Raw genomic sequence first — 12,816 nt, 5'->3', positions numbered from 1 at the left:
TCTTCCGTTAGTTGCTTTCCTAGATCATCTGCAGATGAACATTTGTGATGTATTCCATTAAAATATATACTTTGGATTGCTGTGGACAGATTGCTGGATCATAGTTTTAATACAATGGTCCAATTTATACACGAAAGGTGAGGCATTGTTACTACTTTTCAGATTGCTTTGAGGATGAGTTCCCATAGGAATCCATGATATTTCCATGTGAACATAGGCTGTGTTCATACATAATGCTAATCCATATTTTAGTATTATGAGGACAAACCTGTATGATCCTTGAGCTTGCAGTATTCTCTCACCCCACCAACTCTAAACTGCTGTTAATCCTAGCTGTGGTTTACTTAAACAAACCAGCTCCATAAACCATGGTTTGAAATTAAGCATGTTTTAGTACACCATAGTAAAGACAGACTGCAGTTTGTCGGGGTTTGGATTTCTCAACAAGCTCTGGTTTATAAAAACAATGGCATTGAAAGCTTCTGAATACCTTCTTAGAGCTGCATTGGAGGATGGAATCATGGAAACCCAAGGTTTGCACAGTCTCATCTTTGTAACACTAAACCCTGGTTAGTGTTTGGTGTAAAAGAAGCCATAGTGCCAAGTAGCGTTTCATATTACAGAGCAGGCTTCCCCAACCATTATACCCCTCAAGCTCTCTATGCAAGTTTTGGGTAGACTAAAGGGGATGACAGGTCCTAGCAATCAGATGATTGTCAAGGCAAGTTTCTTCCTTTTTAAGAGATTCAAGTATCCATTCATTTTAAAACATATCTACCTCTTAGTCCTGGTCTGGACCAGCATTTTCATTCCCAGCTATTTCTTATCTGCTAGTATCTACCTACATCTGTTCTTCCTGCTTCTTCCAGTTACCATATTTTTGAGGCTGGATACCTGGTAATGAATAGTGTAGAATGTCTTTCAGTTGCTTTGGTCCCTTCCTCTCTATGGATGGCCCCGTACTCAGGTATTTTATTCTCATTGGAGCCTGGTTGGAAGTTAGTTTTGATAGTTCCCTACTGTGAGGGACATAGTAACTTGCAACTCAGATTATATCTTTCCCTGTCCTTGGAGTTTTCCAGGTTTGCTGCTATTAGAAATGTTCAGAGTTAGCTGGTATGTATGTGTTGTAGGCTTTTGTCCATTTCTTGACTGTGAGGGACAAGTTCTAACTGAACAGTATTTACTACCCCTCTACATTGTGTAGTTTCCTTTATATCCTGAAGCAAGTCTGTATAACCCCAGAAGTACATTACCATAACTAGCAAACTTACCTGGCTTTGCATGGGTTGGAGTAGTCCATACTGTAGTACAGCAGCACCTTCAAGCAAAGTTATGCAGTTGTCAGAGTTCGATACAATGACGTTCAGATGATACACTAAGACACGGTGGTTAAGCATTTTGAGCTAAACATTATAGCTTAGTGTGTCATGTGAAGCATGACTTAGCAACCATTCCTAACCATGGTGACTACATAACCACAGTTTAAACACACTCAAAGTTAGCAACTTAACCATGGCTTAACATGTTGTGCGTGCCCCATCTGAGTGAAGGCATGGCTGCTGGTACCACTAGAAATGGTCCCTGCCATAGTGTGTCCCAGTAGCCCCCTTGACAGAGGGTTGTGCCCATTCCCATTGCCCTGACAGGAGTGGTGGGTGAAGCCATATAACTCTGTCCAAAATCAGGTATGACAATTCCCTACCCAGTATTGGTCAGGGAAACTAATGGGGAATTGAAAGGCATTGGGATGGGTGTCTCAAAGTGAGTCTCCCAGCAGTCAGGTCCTGCTGCTTTCTTACTGCATCACTGGCACTCTGTTTATAGTGCAAGCTTGGCAGACCAAGCTCCAGGATTCAAGGGCACCAACTCACTGGAGCACTCATTTGATCGTCTCCAAGTGTCAATCCCTGTTACTAATCCCCGTAAAGTGCTAGTCTCAGAGCTTGCTCCTCAGTACAAGCAACTCCTCTCCGGTGTGAGAACATTCCCTAAGCTTCTTCTCCCTTTCTCCAAGTACTGCCTTCAATTCTGACACTTACCTCTGGTCATTCTGATCTTCATTTGCTGCTCTGGAACTTGCCCTGTGCCTGTTCTGGACAACACGCCTGCCTCTGGCCTGTTGCACTGAGAATACCCCTTAGTTTGATACAGAAAAGCCTTCAAGCAAAGCCAAGGAACTGTCACAATTGAATACTTTGTGCCTGCCCTGTCTGAGTGGAACCATGCCTGCTGGCACCCCTAGGTTTTGTATGGTTTGGAATAGCCCTTAGTTTGATACAGTGAAGCCCTTAGTTTGATACATGGCCCCTGTCATGGTGCACCTCTATAGCCCCCTGAGGGAGGGTTCTCCACACTCGCTTCCCTTGAGGTAGGGACTGCCCCACAGTGGAGAGAGGGGGCAGCCATATAACCTGCCCCTCAGACTAACCCGCCTGGCTTCAATCTGTATTGACTACAAAGCTGTGCACTGGTTAGCGAAATCTGCCACCTTGTGACCAAAGATGGCACTGCAGGCTTCAAACACATGGACCCATTTAAATTAATTCAAATTAATTTATGTATTTTAAAACCAAATACCCCACAGTACACACCCTTAGAGTCCCTTTAGTATGCATGCCACATTTTGTAAACCGCCCAGAGAGTTTCGGCTATGGGGCGGTATATAAATTTAATAAATAAATAAATACATTTCTGGTTCCCAGGTTTCACCTTTTTGAAGCTTTGGCACTGACAGACAGACAGACAGACAGTTACACATCCTCCTTTATTATTATAGATGTTCACACACAGATACTGTCAGGTTCAGAAATAGGATATAGTTGGTTCTCTTAATGATCATGTCCTCCAATAGTGTACATATGTGGCATGGTACATTTCCTCTATGTGTCAACCTGGAAACATTGTTCACAGCTTAACCCATAGGCAGCAGTAGAATAATGCAGGAGTGAGGGATGGATTGAGAGATATCCGAAATGTTTCTGCATAAAGGGTATCCAGATTGCTAATTATTTACTGTAATAAGACTGAAATTGCAGTTTGCCAGAAATGCCTGTTTCCCAGTTTTACGAAGCATCTGATTTTACTTAATGCTGCGTAATCTTTGCCTTCCCTCCCTCAGGAAGTGTGATGTGTCTTAGTAGACTGTTAGCCTTCTGAAAGGGACTTTACCTTGTTTTAAAAGTTATTTTTACCATATGCCCAGTCCAGTTAGCATGCGCCCTTGTCCTGTGAATGCAGCTCTCCCATTTGCAGAAGAGTGGCTGAAAGGGAAAGGCAGATGGTGCCAGAAAAGCATGCAGAGCACTGCGCCTGGCAGGGGGTGGGCAGGACAGGATTATGCCCTTAATTTATAAACTCAGGGGCTTGGATCGAGACTGAGATAGTTGCACCTAGTCCCTATTGAAATCAGTGCAACGTAAATCATGGCTGAGTTGTCCCACTGATTTCAATGGGATCAAAGTGCAACTAGCTTAGTCTGGATGGCTCAAACTGTGTGAAATGGCTTTATCCTGTACACAGTAGCCTGTACATGGAAGCACAACCCATGTGAAATTCGCGTGGGGGTGGGTGTATGCGTGTATAACTAAACAGACGGATTTGTAAATTGAGACTTTATTATATTAATGCAATGGAGTCAAATTGTCACACTTGTGTACTTAAAAATAATAGTCAAAATGAACACCGTAAATTGCCTTCAGATGAACTATGGCATATTCTGATATATATTTAATATTTTTTCTTACTGTTAATAAATAACTGGTTCATTTGCTATTACTCATAGTTGTAATAATCTCCAGATCTCTTCAGAGCTTCTTCTATTTAATATCTTGAAAACCTGCAGTTTGGGGAATAGTATATATGCCTACAATGGAACAGAGAGGCAGTATTGGCATATTCCAGAGTGTGAGCCAATATGTTGTTTCCTTAGAATGCTGTAGCTTTCTTTCTCATACGCCTTTTCCACTGTTCCTGCTTCCCCATTTCCTCCTCCTAATGTGAAAAGTACACAGCTACAGTGTCCCCATTTTTCTGACATGAGAGAGCAGGCAAAAATGAGACAGCTGTATTAGGATACACCTTGCAATGGAAGCACACAGCCTGTTCCTGATTTGTCACTGAAGACACGGGGAAGAAACACAGAATGAAAATGATCACATGGGGAAGCTGTTTTTCTCTGAAGATTATTCTGAAATCATCCTTCTAATGTCAGATGCGGAGTATGAAAGCAGCTGCAGTCAGCTGACAGCTTGTGGTTCTGTTCAGATGCATGTGGGGAAGGGGTGCATGGATTTTAAATGCATAATGAAACCCTTGTTTCGTCATCTGGAAGCAGGGATGGTAGCAGCTCAGGGGAGATGAAAGACCGTTATGTGGCTTTAGGAGAAGGGACGCCTTGTAGCACAACCAGAGGGCTCCGTTTGCAGCAGGAAAGATGCACTGAAGCAACACGGCACAACTGTATTTTCTTTTTCTGGAAGGCTAGGAAATAAATGAAAGAATCAGGTAAAAGCCTGAGACAGACATGCTCACAAGGATGCTGAAGTTATTGTTTATGCTCCACTGCCCTTTACCTCTCTTGGTACCTTCCAGAGAAATCGGTGTAGATGTATTTTTAGCTTGCTATGTATCCAGCATCAATATGACAACATAATTCTATCTTTACATCCATAAGCAGCTTTTACTATGTTTTCCTGTTTTCTACCAGCTGCAGTTTTCAAAGGATGTTACAGCACTGGTAAGAAATGTACTGTAGCCATTTCTCTGATTTTGTAAGGCATGTGTTTCTTGGTAGATCTGCAAAGAGCTGGACTGTTAAAGCCTGCAAGTTGCTGAAAGCAGGCTACATCTGCTGGTTAGCTGAATCTCAGTTGTAATAATGATTCTGTTACCTTTTTAATGTGTGCCTGTGTTTTGTTAGTTACTTGGTTTATTTCTTTTCAGTTTTGCTTTTAATATTTTGTTTGCACTTAACTAATGCTCACAGTAATATTTATCGCAGCCGTGTATTTTAAGCGCCTCGCCCTCCTCATCCTCAGCACTTTGCTCTCAATCTAATGTTTATGGCTGCATTTGGGCTTTTACAACCTGTCTAATGCTAAAGCAGGGCATGTTGATTTGTCTGAATGGAGCATGTTATGATTTGAGCAGGAAATGCTGTAATACGATACCACACCTAAGCTGGTTTTTTTTAATGACTGGGAAAGATTTCTGCATTGGCAAGCCGTCTGCTGTGAGCTCTTTTAATTTCATATTGCGTCCAAAGGAAGTCATGGCAAATATAAAATAATGGTGTTCGTAATGTTCTGGGCAGACCTTGCAAATGGGCTGATAGTTGTTAATGGTTACAGACATGTCTCGATGCAAATGAAAGCATGCAAAATTTAAAGGAAATGTTTTCCTTAGGAGTCACTCTCTTAAAATGCAAGGTAGGATGGAAATTATGAAGCTTGTAAGGAATTCATGGCTTATGATAGCCTGCATTCTGCTCTAAGGAAGTGCTTATAGATAGCTTCCCAACCATGTATGTTGGTGGTATCTTCAGGTTAAAAAAATGGCACTACTGTAGTATGGAATTTATGGAATAAGTAACATGCAAGATTATTTGGAAGGAGGGTGGGCGTTGGCTGGCAACAAAGACATTGCCACTGTCTTTTTACATTAGATGTAGCAGTTGTGCCTTTTAGAAAAGCAATCTGTTTTGAATGTTTTCCTATGTGGCAAAGAACTTCAGATTTTCTAGGGCTTCCTTATTTAACCTGTCGATTTCTGCAGAATCCTATCTTCCAGCATCAAAAAAGCTCAAAAGAGAGGAATAGTTGAGGCTGGGTTTGAGGATGTACACAAAAAGAAATCCCCTTTTGGTTTACACTCACAAATCCCTCTGTTTTTTTCCTAATCACCTGCAGCAATTGTTAGAATTTGCTGTTCATTTGATTAATACGAAACATGCTTAATCCTTTGCAGAGACTTTTCGTGGCATATTTCCATACATGGGGAGTAATAACAGAAGGCATTTGAGCAGTAATCCTTAGCAAGAGCATCTATAGTACACGTCTCATTTAGGAATTCAGCTGTGTACTGAATTCATCTCCCTGCTCCCATTCACATTTTTAGTGATATAATTTCTTTTTAAATCCTCTGTGCACAGGCGTATTCTCAAGATGCCTACTTGAAAGGCAATGAAGCCTACAGTGGTAATGCCCGCAACATACCTGAACCACCACCAATATGTTATCCTCGGTTAACATGTCCAGCTTCTGTCATGGCACAACCTATTGAGAAAGCACCTCCTGACTCTTCACTGGGAAAGCAGCCACCTAGTAGACCTGTACGGACATTAGCACAACCAGAAAAGGCCTACAGAATGGAAATACAAGTGCCTCCATCGCCAACAGATATTGCAAAATCTAACACAGCTGTCTGTGTTTGCAATGATATTGTAAGGACTGTTGATGTGCCTTCTGAGAAGGCTGTAGACTTCCCGTCCTGTAGAACAAACCATACTGGTCCATCACGTCGGACAGAGGAAGTAAGATATGGTTTAAACGAACAAACCACTCTAAAAACAAAAGCACGAACAGCAACACCATCCTCTTCAATGTCCACTGCCATTGTACTTCCTCAGACGCCGCTTACAAGGCCAATAGATCCCACTGAAATAGCTAACATGTCTGGAACCTATGGAGGATCTCCGGAAGGGATCTCAAGTACTAGATCTCCTCCTCAAAGTGTCGGTTCTCCTATCACAACCAATCACTACGCTTCTCCAAATGCCCACCAACATATAGACTGGAAAAATTACAAAACCTACAAAGAATACATTGATAACAGACGCTTGCATATGTATGGCTGCAGAACTATACAGGAAAGGTTAGATAGTTTAAGAGCGGCATCTCAGAACACAACTGATTATAATCAAGTGGTACCAAATCGCGCTGGTTCACAGGTACGACGCAGAAGCACCTCTCATGATAGGGTCCAACAGTCCATTCAGATCCGGCAAAGGAGTGTGTCCCAGGAAAGACTTGAGGATCCTATATTGCTGAAAGAGTGGCCAAGGAGTGCCTCCCAAGATACTCTAACTTCACCATCTATTAGCCCCCGGAATCACAGGACACAGTCCTGGGACTATTTAGGCAAGCAGGGTGAACCATTAGAAAACTTTCATGCTGAGAACCTTGATGCAGATTCAAAAAGAGACAGAAAAAAGACTTACAAATGGACTGGCTTTACTGAGCAAGATGATCGGCGAGGTATTTATGAGAGACCCCGGCAACATGCAATTCACATGTCTCTTCGAGGTTCACATTTTTCTGTGGCTCCAGGTGCTTATAATTCAGATGGTAGACGAATAAGCAGCAGATCCTTGGGACCTGCCTCCCAGATCCAGAAGTTTCCACCAGATGTGAAAACACTGCAGCCTACCAGAGATTTGCCAACCACTGGTGGAACTTCAAAGCCTACATCTATTTTTCAGGAAAGATCATCTCAGTTGACATCTAGAAGCACACGAAGCAACTCTTTGAAGTCATCTGTATCCTATGCAGCAAAACCATCACTTCCCCTTAATCAGAGCCTGGATAGTGTTATTACCAAAGACCAAAGAGAAGTAAATCATGTGCATCACAGTGGTTTGTTGAATCAACAATCAAGGATACAAGCAGAAAATGTATCAGTTCACAAAGGAGAAATAGGCAAGAGTACTCTTTCCCCTACTTCTTGTATAGCTTCTGCCAAATTTGTCCCACAGATGAGTGAGCACTTAACTACCTCTGTTAATTTAGATGTTTCTGCCAGACCCAAGGTTCAAGATTTTGAAAAAGAAGATATAAAAGAGCCCAACGTACAGCCGACAGATGTAGACGGGGATATAGAAACAGTTGTCCTGCGGGAAAAGTCTCCTTCTTCTGGTCATCCAACGCCACAGCCTTTGCGTCATCAGTCGTACATCTTAGCTGTAAATGATCAAGAGCCCGCCTCGGAGACTACTTGTTGGTTACCCAATGATGCACGTCGAGAAGTCCATATAAAAAGAATAGAAGAAAGGAAAGCTTCTAGTTCCAGCCCGCCTGGTGATTCCTTGGCATCTATTCCATTCATAGGTGAGCGAAACCATCAGTTTTTAATTTCTCTGCATCTGATATATGTGTTCATATATGCCACTTTGTTTATCATTTTATGCTTTCGATTTAATATGCTTCCTTCTAGTTAGTGCGTATGAGTTTCATAATTTCTGAAGGTATAATATATATACGCCGCCCTGAGATCTTCATGATATAGGGCAGGATACAAATGTTTTAAATAAATAAATAAATTATATATACATTCTATCTATCTATCTATCTATCTATCTATCTATCTATCTATCTATCTATTATAATATAATATAAATAATATGGTCCATTTCAGCTCCACTTTGCCTAGGCCCCTGTCACACTTAGCCTGTTATATGGAAAGTGTTTCCCTGCAACATTTTCCCATGCAGCCATGGTGATTTTGTGTGTGTAGTGCGACTACGGCCCTTTCTACACCTAAGGGTTATCCCAGGAAAATGGAGGGATCGTCCTTGCCTGCTCCCGGGATCCCCTGTGTGGTATTTGGATGCACAGGAATGATCCCAGGATGATCCCGGGATATAGGGCTAGTGTAGACATGCCCTACGTGACTGGGAATGATGTCTTTCCACCTGATTTGCACCTAAGGAGTGCTGAATGGGTGGAAAAGGACATAGGAAGCTGATGTATACTCAGTCAGACTCCTGGTTCATGTAGCTCACTTTTATTGACCGTGACTGGCCGTGGTTTTAGGAGTTATTCCAGCCCTATATGGAGATGCTGGGGATTGAACTTGGGACCTTTGGCATGCAAAGCATGTGCTCTGCGACTGAGCTATGGTTGTGGTATTCACATACTTATAGCTGTGTGAGAAAGTGTCATGGGGAAGCCGTTTACATAAAGCTGAGTGAATGTATAAGGGAGCCTAATTCCCATTGGTTGTAGCAGAACTTAAGCCTGCTTAATTTTCTGTGTATATCACCCAGTGTGTATTTTTCTAAAAAGACAGTAGTAGGCATTTGTTGGTGGCATGATAAATCTTAAGAAATTTTATTTTATTTCAAACTGTTTCGCTAACATCCTCAAGGTATCCATAAGTGATTTTGGCAACAATCCTGAGCACACTTACCAGGGAGTAAGTCCCATTGATGTCATTGGAGCTTATTTCTGAGTAGACATGCATAGGACTGTGCAATTAAAAGTGTTATTCTACAATGAAAAATGACCTTAAGTTTAATGAAGTAATATGCATATTGTCATTTATGGCTTTTATTAATTCAGCTCATTCGTTGTTTCCAGGGTGTTGTCCTTTTTTGCAAAGTTTTTAAAAAATAGAATTGAATTTGTATATGCAGACACATCTTTAAAGTCTAGAGTAAATAATGAAAGATAATGTGTAAGAAGCAAAAGGAGAAATGGAAAAAAATCTGGCAGGATATGAAGAACATAGGGATCAGGAAGATCTTAAAGCTTTGTGGTCTGTTTGTAAAGTGCTTGTCAGTTTTCAGCTTGGGAAGTAAGGAAAAGGAGATTGTGCTTGTTATGTAAGAAAAGAGGGCCCTATGGAGAAACTGGCAAATGAAGGTCATAACAATACGCTGAATAAATTAGAAAGTGGGAGTGGGGGAGGGAGAAATGGGAAATGCATTTAAACTAAAGACCTAGTGGGTTTCCACCCCCCCCCCACCCCCATTATGCTCTTGATGCAATATTAATTTTATTCAGGTACTGACATACTTAACGTGTGCTCTCTAACTCTGTGGCTGTGACAGTTACTCTTTAACTCAAGTTGTAATTTGGTCTCCTAAGAATATCTCCCCCTTGCACAGGTGTGGTGCAGCATAGTTGCAGAGGCAGTTGGCAGTAGCTGCTGAAGGTCAGTTAAATCATGACTTTGTTAGATTAAGAAGAGGCAGAATAACAGGAATTGGATGCATTGCTATTAGGGTTGCATTGTTTAATTGATTGGTCAGTTAGATCAATAATCAGTTAAAATATTTTGGTTGATGAAAAAGGTGCCCCAATTGAAAGTAGAGCAGGTTAAAAAAAACGTTCTTTTTAATGGAAGTACTTACAAAATGGCAGATAACCACAGTCTTTTTTTAAAAAAAGACATTCCTCCTCCTCACCCACACAGGAGGATATGTCATTTCTAAGATGATGCCTGCATGCCACATGTGTGCATTGTTGAAAAACAAGTTAGGTATGCCTGTGGCTTGAGAACTATGTCCATTTATGCACATTTAATTAATCAAGTAAAAATCTTAATTGAATTGACTGCCCTAATTCAAATACTGTTTTTCTATTAATTCACGGGAACAATTTTGTTGAAAATATGAATGTTTCAGTATCTGGTTTCAGTCACTGCTCTGCGGCCATGCCCAGCAAACAACAGCAGGAATAACACAACCTTCCAAATAGGTCCCGAACAGTTACTAGCTTGCAATATGTTCTAGGAGCTTGATTCCATGCACAGACCTATTTGTGGGGTAATAATGATCTGAAGGGGTGGGTGGGGGGAACACCTTAAAATTGCAAACTCTTTAAAATTACAAAATGCATACATGCAAAGGTTTCCTGGGGCCATTCTTATTCACCACGGTGAATAGGAGCCAGAATCAGGCCTGTTCTCCCTAGTATGGGGGAAGGGATTTGGGGGCCTGGATCAGACTCAGAATCTGAAGAGGAAGGAGGAGGAGGAGGAGGAGGAGGAGGACCAGGACCAGAAGTATACCAGCCAAACAGGAAGCAGAGGAGGAGATTCTTGAAGACTCTTCAGGAGTCAAGGATGAATCTTCCCAGGAGCTTATCGATCAGGATACCAAAGGCTCAGAGACCACCCTCCTCCTTCCCCTGGGCACTCAGCCTCTGTCGGAGGGGGAGAGGACTTCAGAGCTGACGGATCCCAGAGTCCACCACAGGCTCAATCAGGCTGAGTTGAAAAGAAGTGAGAATCAGTCGCTTACTGTAGCCACTTGCCAGAAGCTCCTCCAAAAAGACCCTCCCTCTGGGTAGACTGCAGGGAAAGTCTCCATTTTAGTTGAAAGGCAACTGCCTAGCTTTATTAGCATAGCTCCTAGCATTCACACTCCCATCAGGTGTGAAGATATGTTTATGTATTGAACAAAGCTTTGTGGATTACACAGGGGACCTCTTTATTGCCTCACATCTTGGCAGGAGGACTTGGAATCACGACAATAGGAGAGTAAACAAAAATCTTAAGAACAACTTCTCTTGTAATCATCAGCTTTTTCAGTTGCCAGATGTACTGGTATGCCACCACTCACAAATGGTGAAGTGGAGGATAGGAGGCAGAGCAATACTAGTGAGTCACAACTGAAGAAGATGGAGGTGCCATACCTTTAACAGTGGACATTGTGTGGCAGCTGTGGGCGGCTAGAACAGGCGTATGCATGCAGCTGCTAAATGGCCAGCTCTCTCCAGGGAATGCCTATTCTTACTACACTCCATCCCATCTCCCCAGTTACACTGTATGTCAGCATTAAATCTTAAATCTGTGCTGAATGTAAATAGTTAAGAAAGATACCACCACTGATCATTGTTGGTCTGATTGGTACTATAATCACAAACCCTTTTAGGCCATCTGTGGCATTGACTGAAACTGAACATCCCGGCATCTTCAGGTATAATCCAGAAACAATCCTCCATGAAGCTCTGGAGAGCTGCTACCAGTCCTGAGGTCATCGCGCCTTACGTGTAAATGTAGGAGGGATCTCGCATTAATCACAACGCGAGATCTTCACTCCTCCATTGCGTGGTAAAAGGTCCTCCATTCCTAACTGGTTTTATTTCAAGGAAGTCCTAATAGCTTGCTTTTTTAAAAAAAAAACTAAGGATTTTTTTTAAAAAATTGCCCAGTGTCCCAGTTTGACCTGGCCTATTTATTTGGGTTTGGATCTGTGGAGCTGCTTTAGGTGCACCCAGCATCTTGGACATGCCCAACAGGGCTTCTTTTCTTTTCTTTTTTTACTGTTTTCTTTTGAAAAGCAGGTCCAGTATCATAATCTGCTTTTGATAGTTCCATAAGTTTCAGTTGTGGTTTGACTTGTGGCATTGGGTTGGGGTTGAAAACAGATCTTTGAAAAAGAGAAGCCCCAAAACTCCTTTCACTCACAGAATGAACGACATTGTTCTCCAAATCCTAGTCATTAAGTATAATATTAATTAGGAGTATCATCTGATTTAAAGAAATATTGCATAAGATTGTGCTCTAAATGCACGTTTAAATAGGAAAAAAAGCCCTACAACTCCCAGCATTCTAGGAATACTGGGAGTTATATGACTTTTTTTCTGTCTAAACATGCATGAGATTGTACCCTGAGTAATCATACAGGTTTTAGTGAATTTAATTAATAATTTAATTGTTTACAGCTACATAAATCTGTATAGAAGGAAAAATTGTTTTAAAGAAAAGGCATCTTCCCTGTGTTTTTAGATACACATATCTTGGTACACATATCTTGCAGCAGGCACTATAAATAGATATTCCCTTTTCTCTGTCAAACAGTGGGGAAGGTGAGCTTACCATCTGCAATGTAAGATGATGCTTGCCATTTGCAGGTTTTTGAGAAGTGTATTAATTTTCCCCCTGCTGATGTCAGGAATATCTTTTTTAGTCAATCAGTTTTAATTAATTTATCCAACAAATTAATTGATTAAATGTTGCATTCATCATCATCAGAACATATATAGCCATTTCTGCTTGTAGAAAGCGATTCACAAACATGACCTCAGCAGT

The 12,816-nt window shown here is 41.5% G+C and overlaps 1 protein-coding gene across 3 annotated transcripts in view; it reads left to right on the top strand.

The window, feature by feature from the left end:
* Positions 1-12,816, top strand: part of ARHGAP21 (Rho GTPase activating protein 21) — a 149,314-nt gene that overhangs the window by 103,121 nt on the left and 33,377 nt on the right. For 2 of the 3 annotated variants that reach the window (XM_063127595.1, XM_063127589.1), the window contains exons 7-8: positions 4,709-4,738; positions 6,152-8,105. In XM_063127595.1, the coding sequence (XP_062983665.1) occupies positions 4,709-4,738; positions 6,152-8,105 (1,984 nt within the window). The remainder of the gene's footprint in view (positions 1-4,708; positions 4,739-6,151; positions 8,106-12,816) is intronic. The other variant, XM_063127603.1, reaches the window with a different exon arrangement.

The sequence above is a fragment of the Elgaria multicarinata genome, chromosome 1, assembly GCF_023053635.1.
Source record: "Elgaria multicarinata webbii isolate HBS135686 ecotype San Diego chromosome 1, rElgMul1.1.pri, whole genome shotgun sequence".
NCBI lineage: Eukaryota > Metazoa > Chordata > Lepidosauria > Squamata > Anguidae > Elgaria > Elgaria multicarinata.
This window is presented reverse-complemented; position numbering and strand designations above follow the sequence as displayed.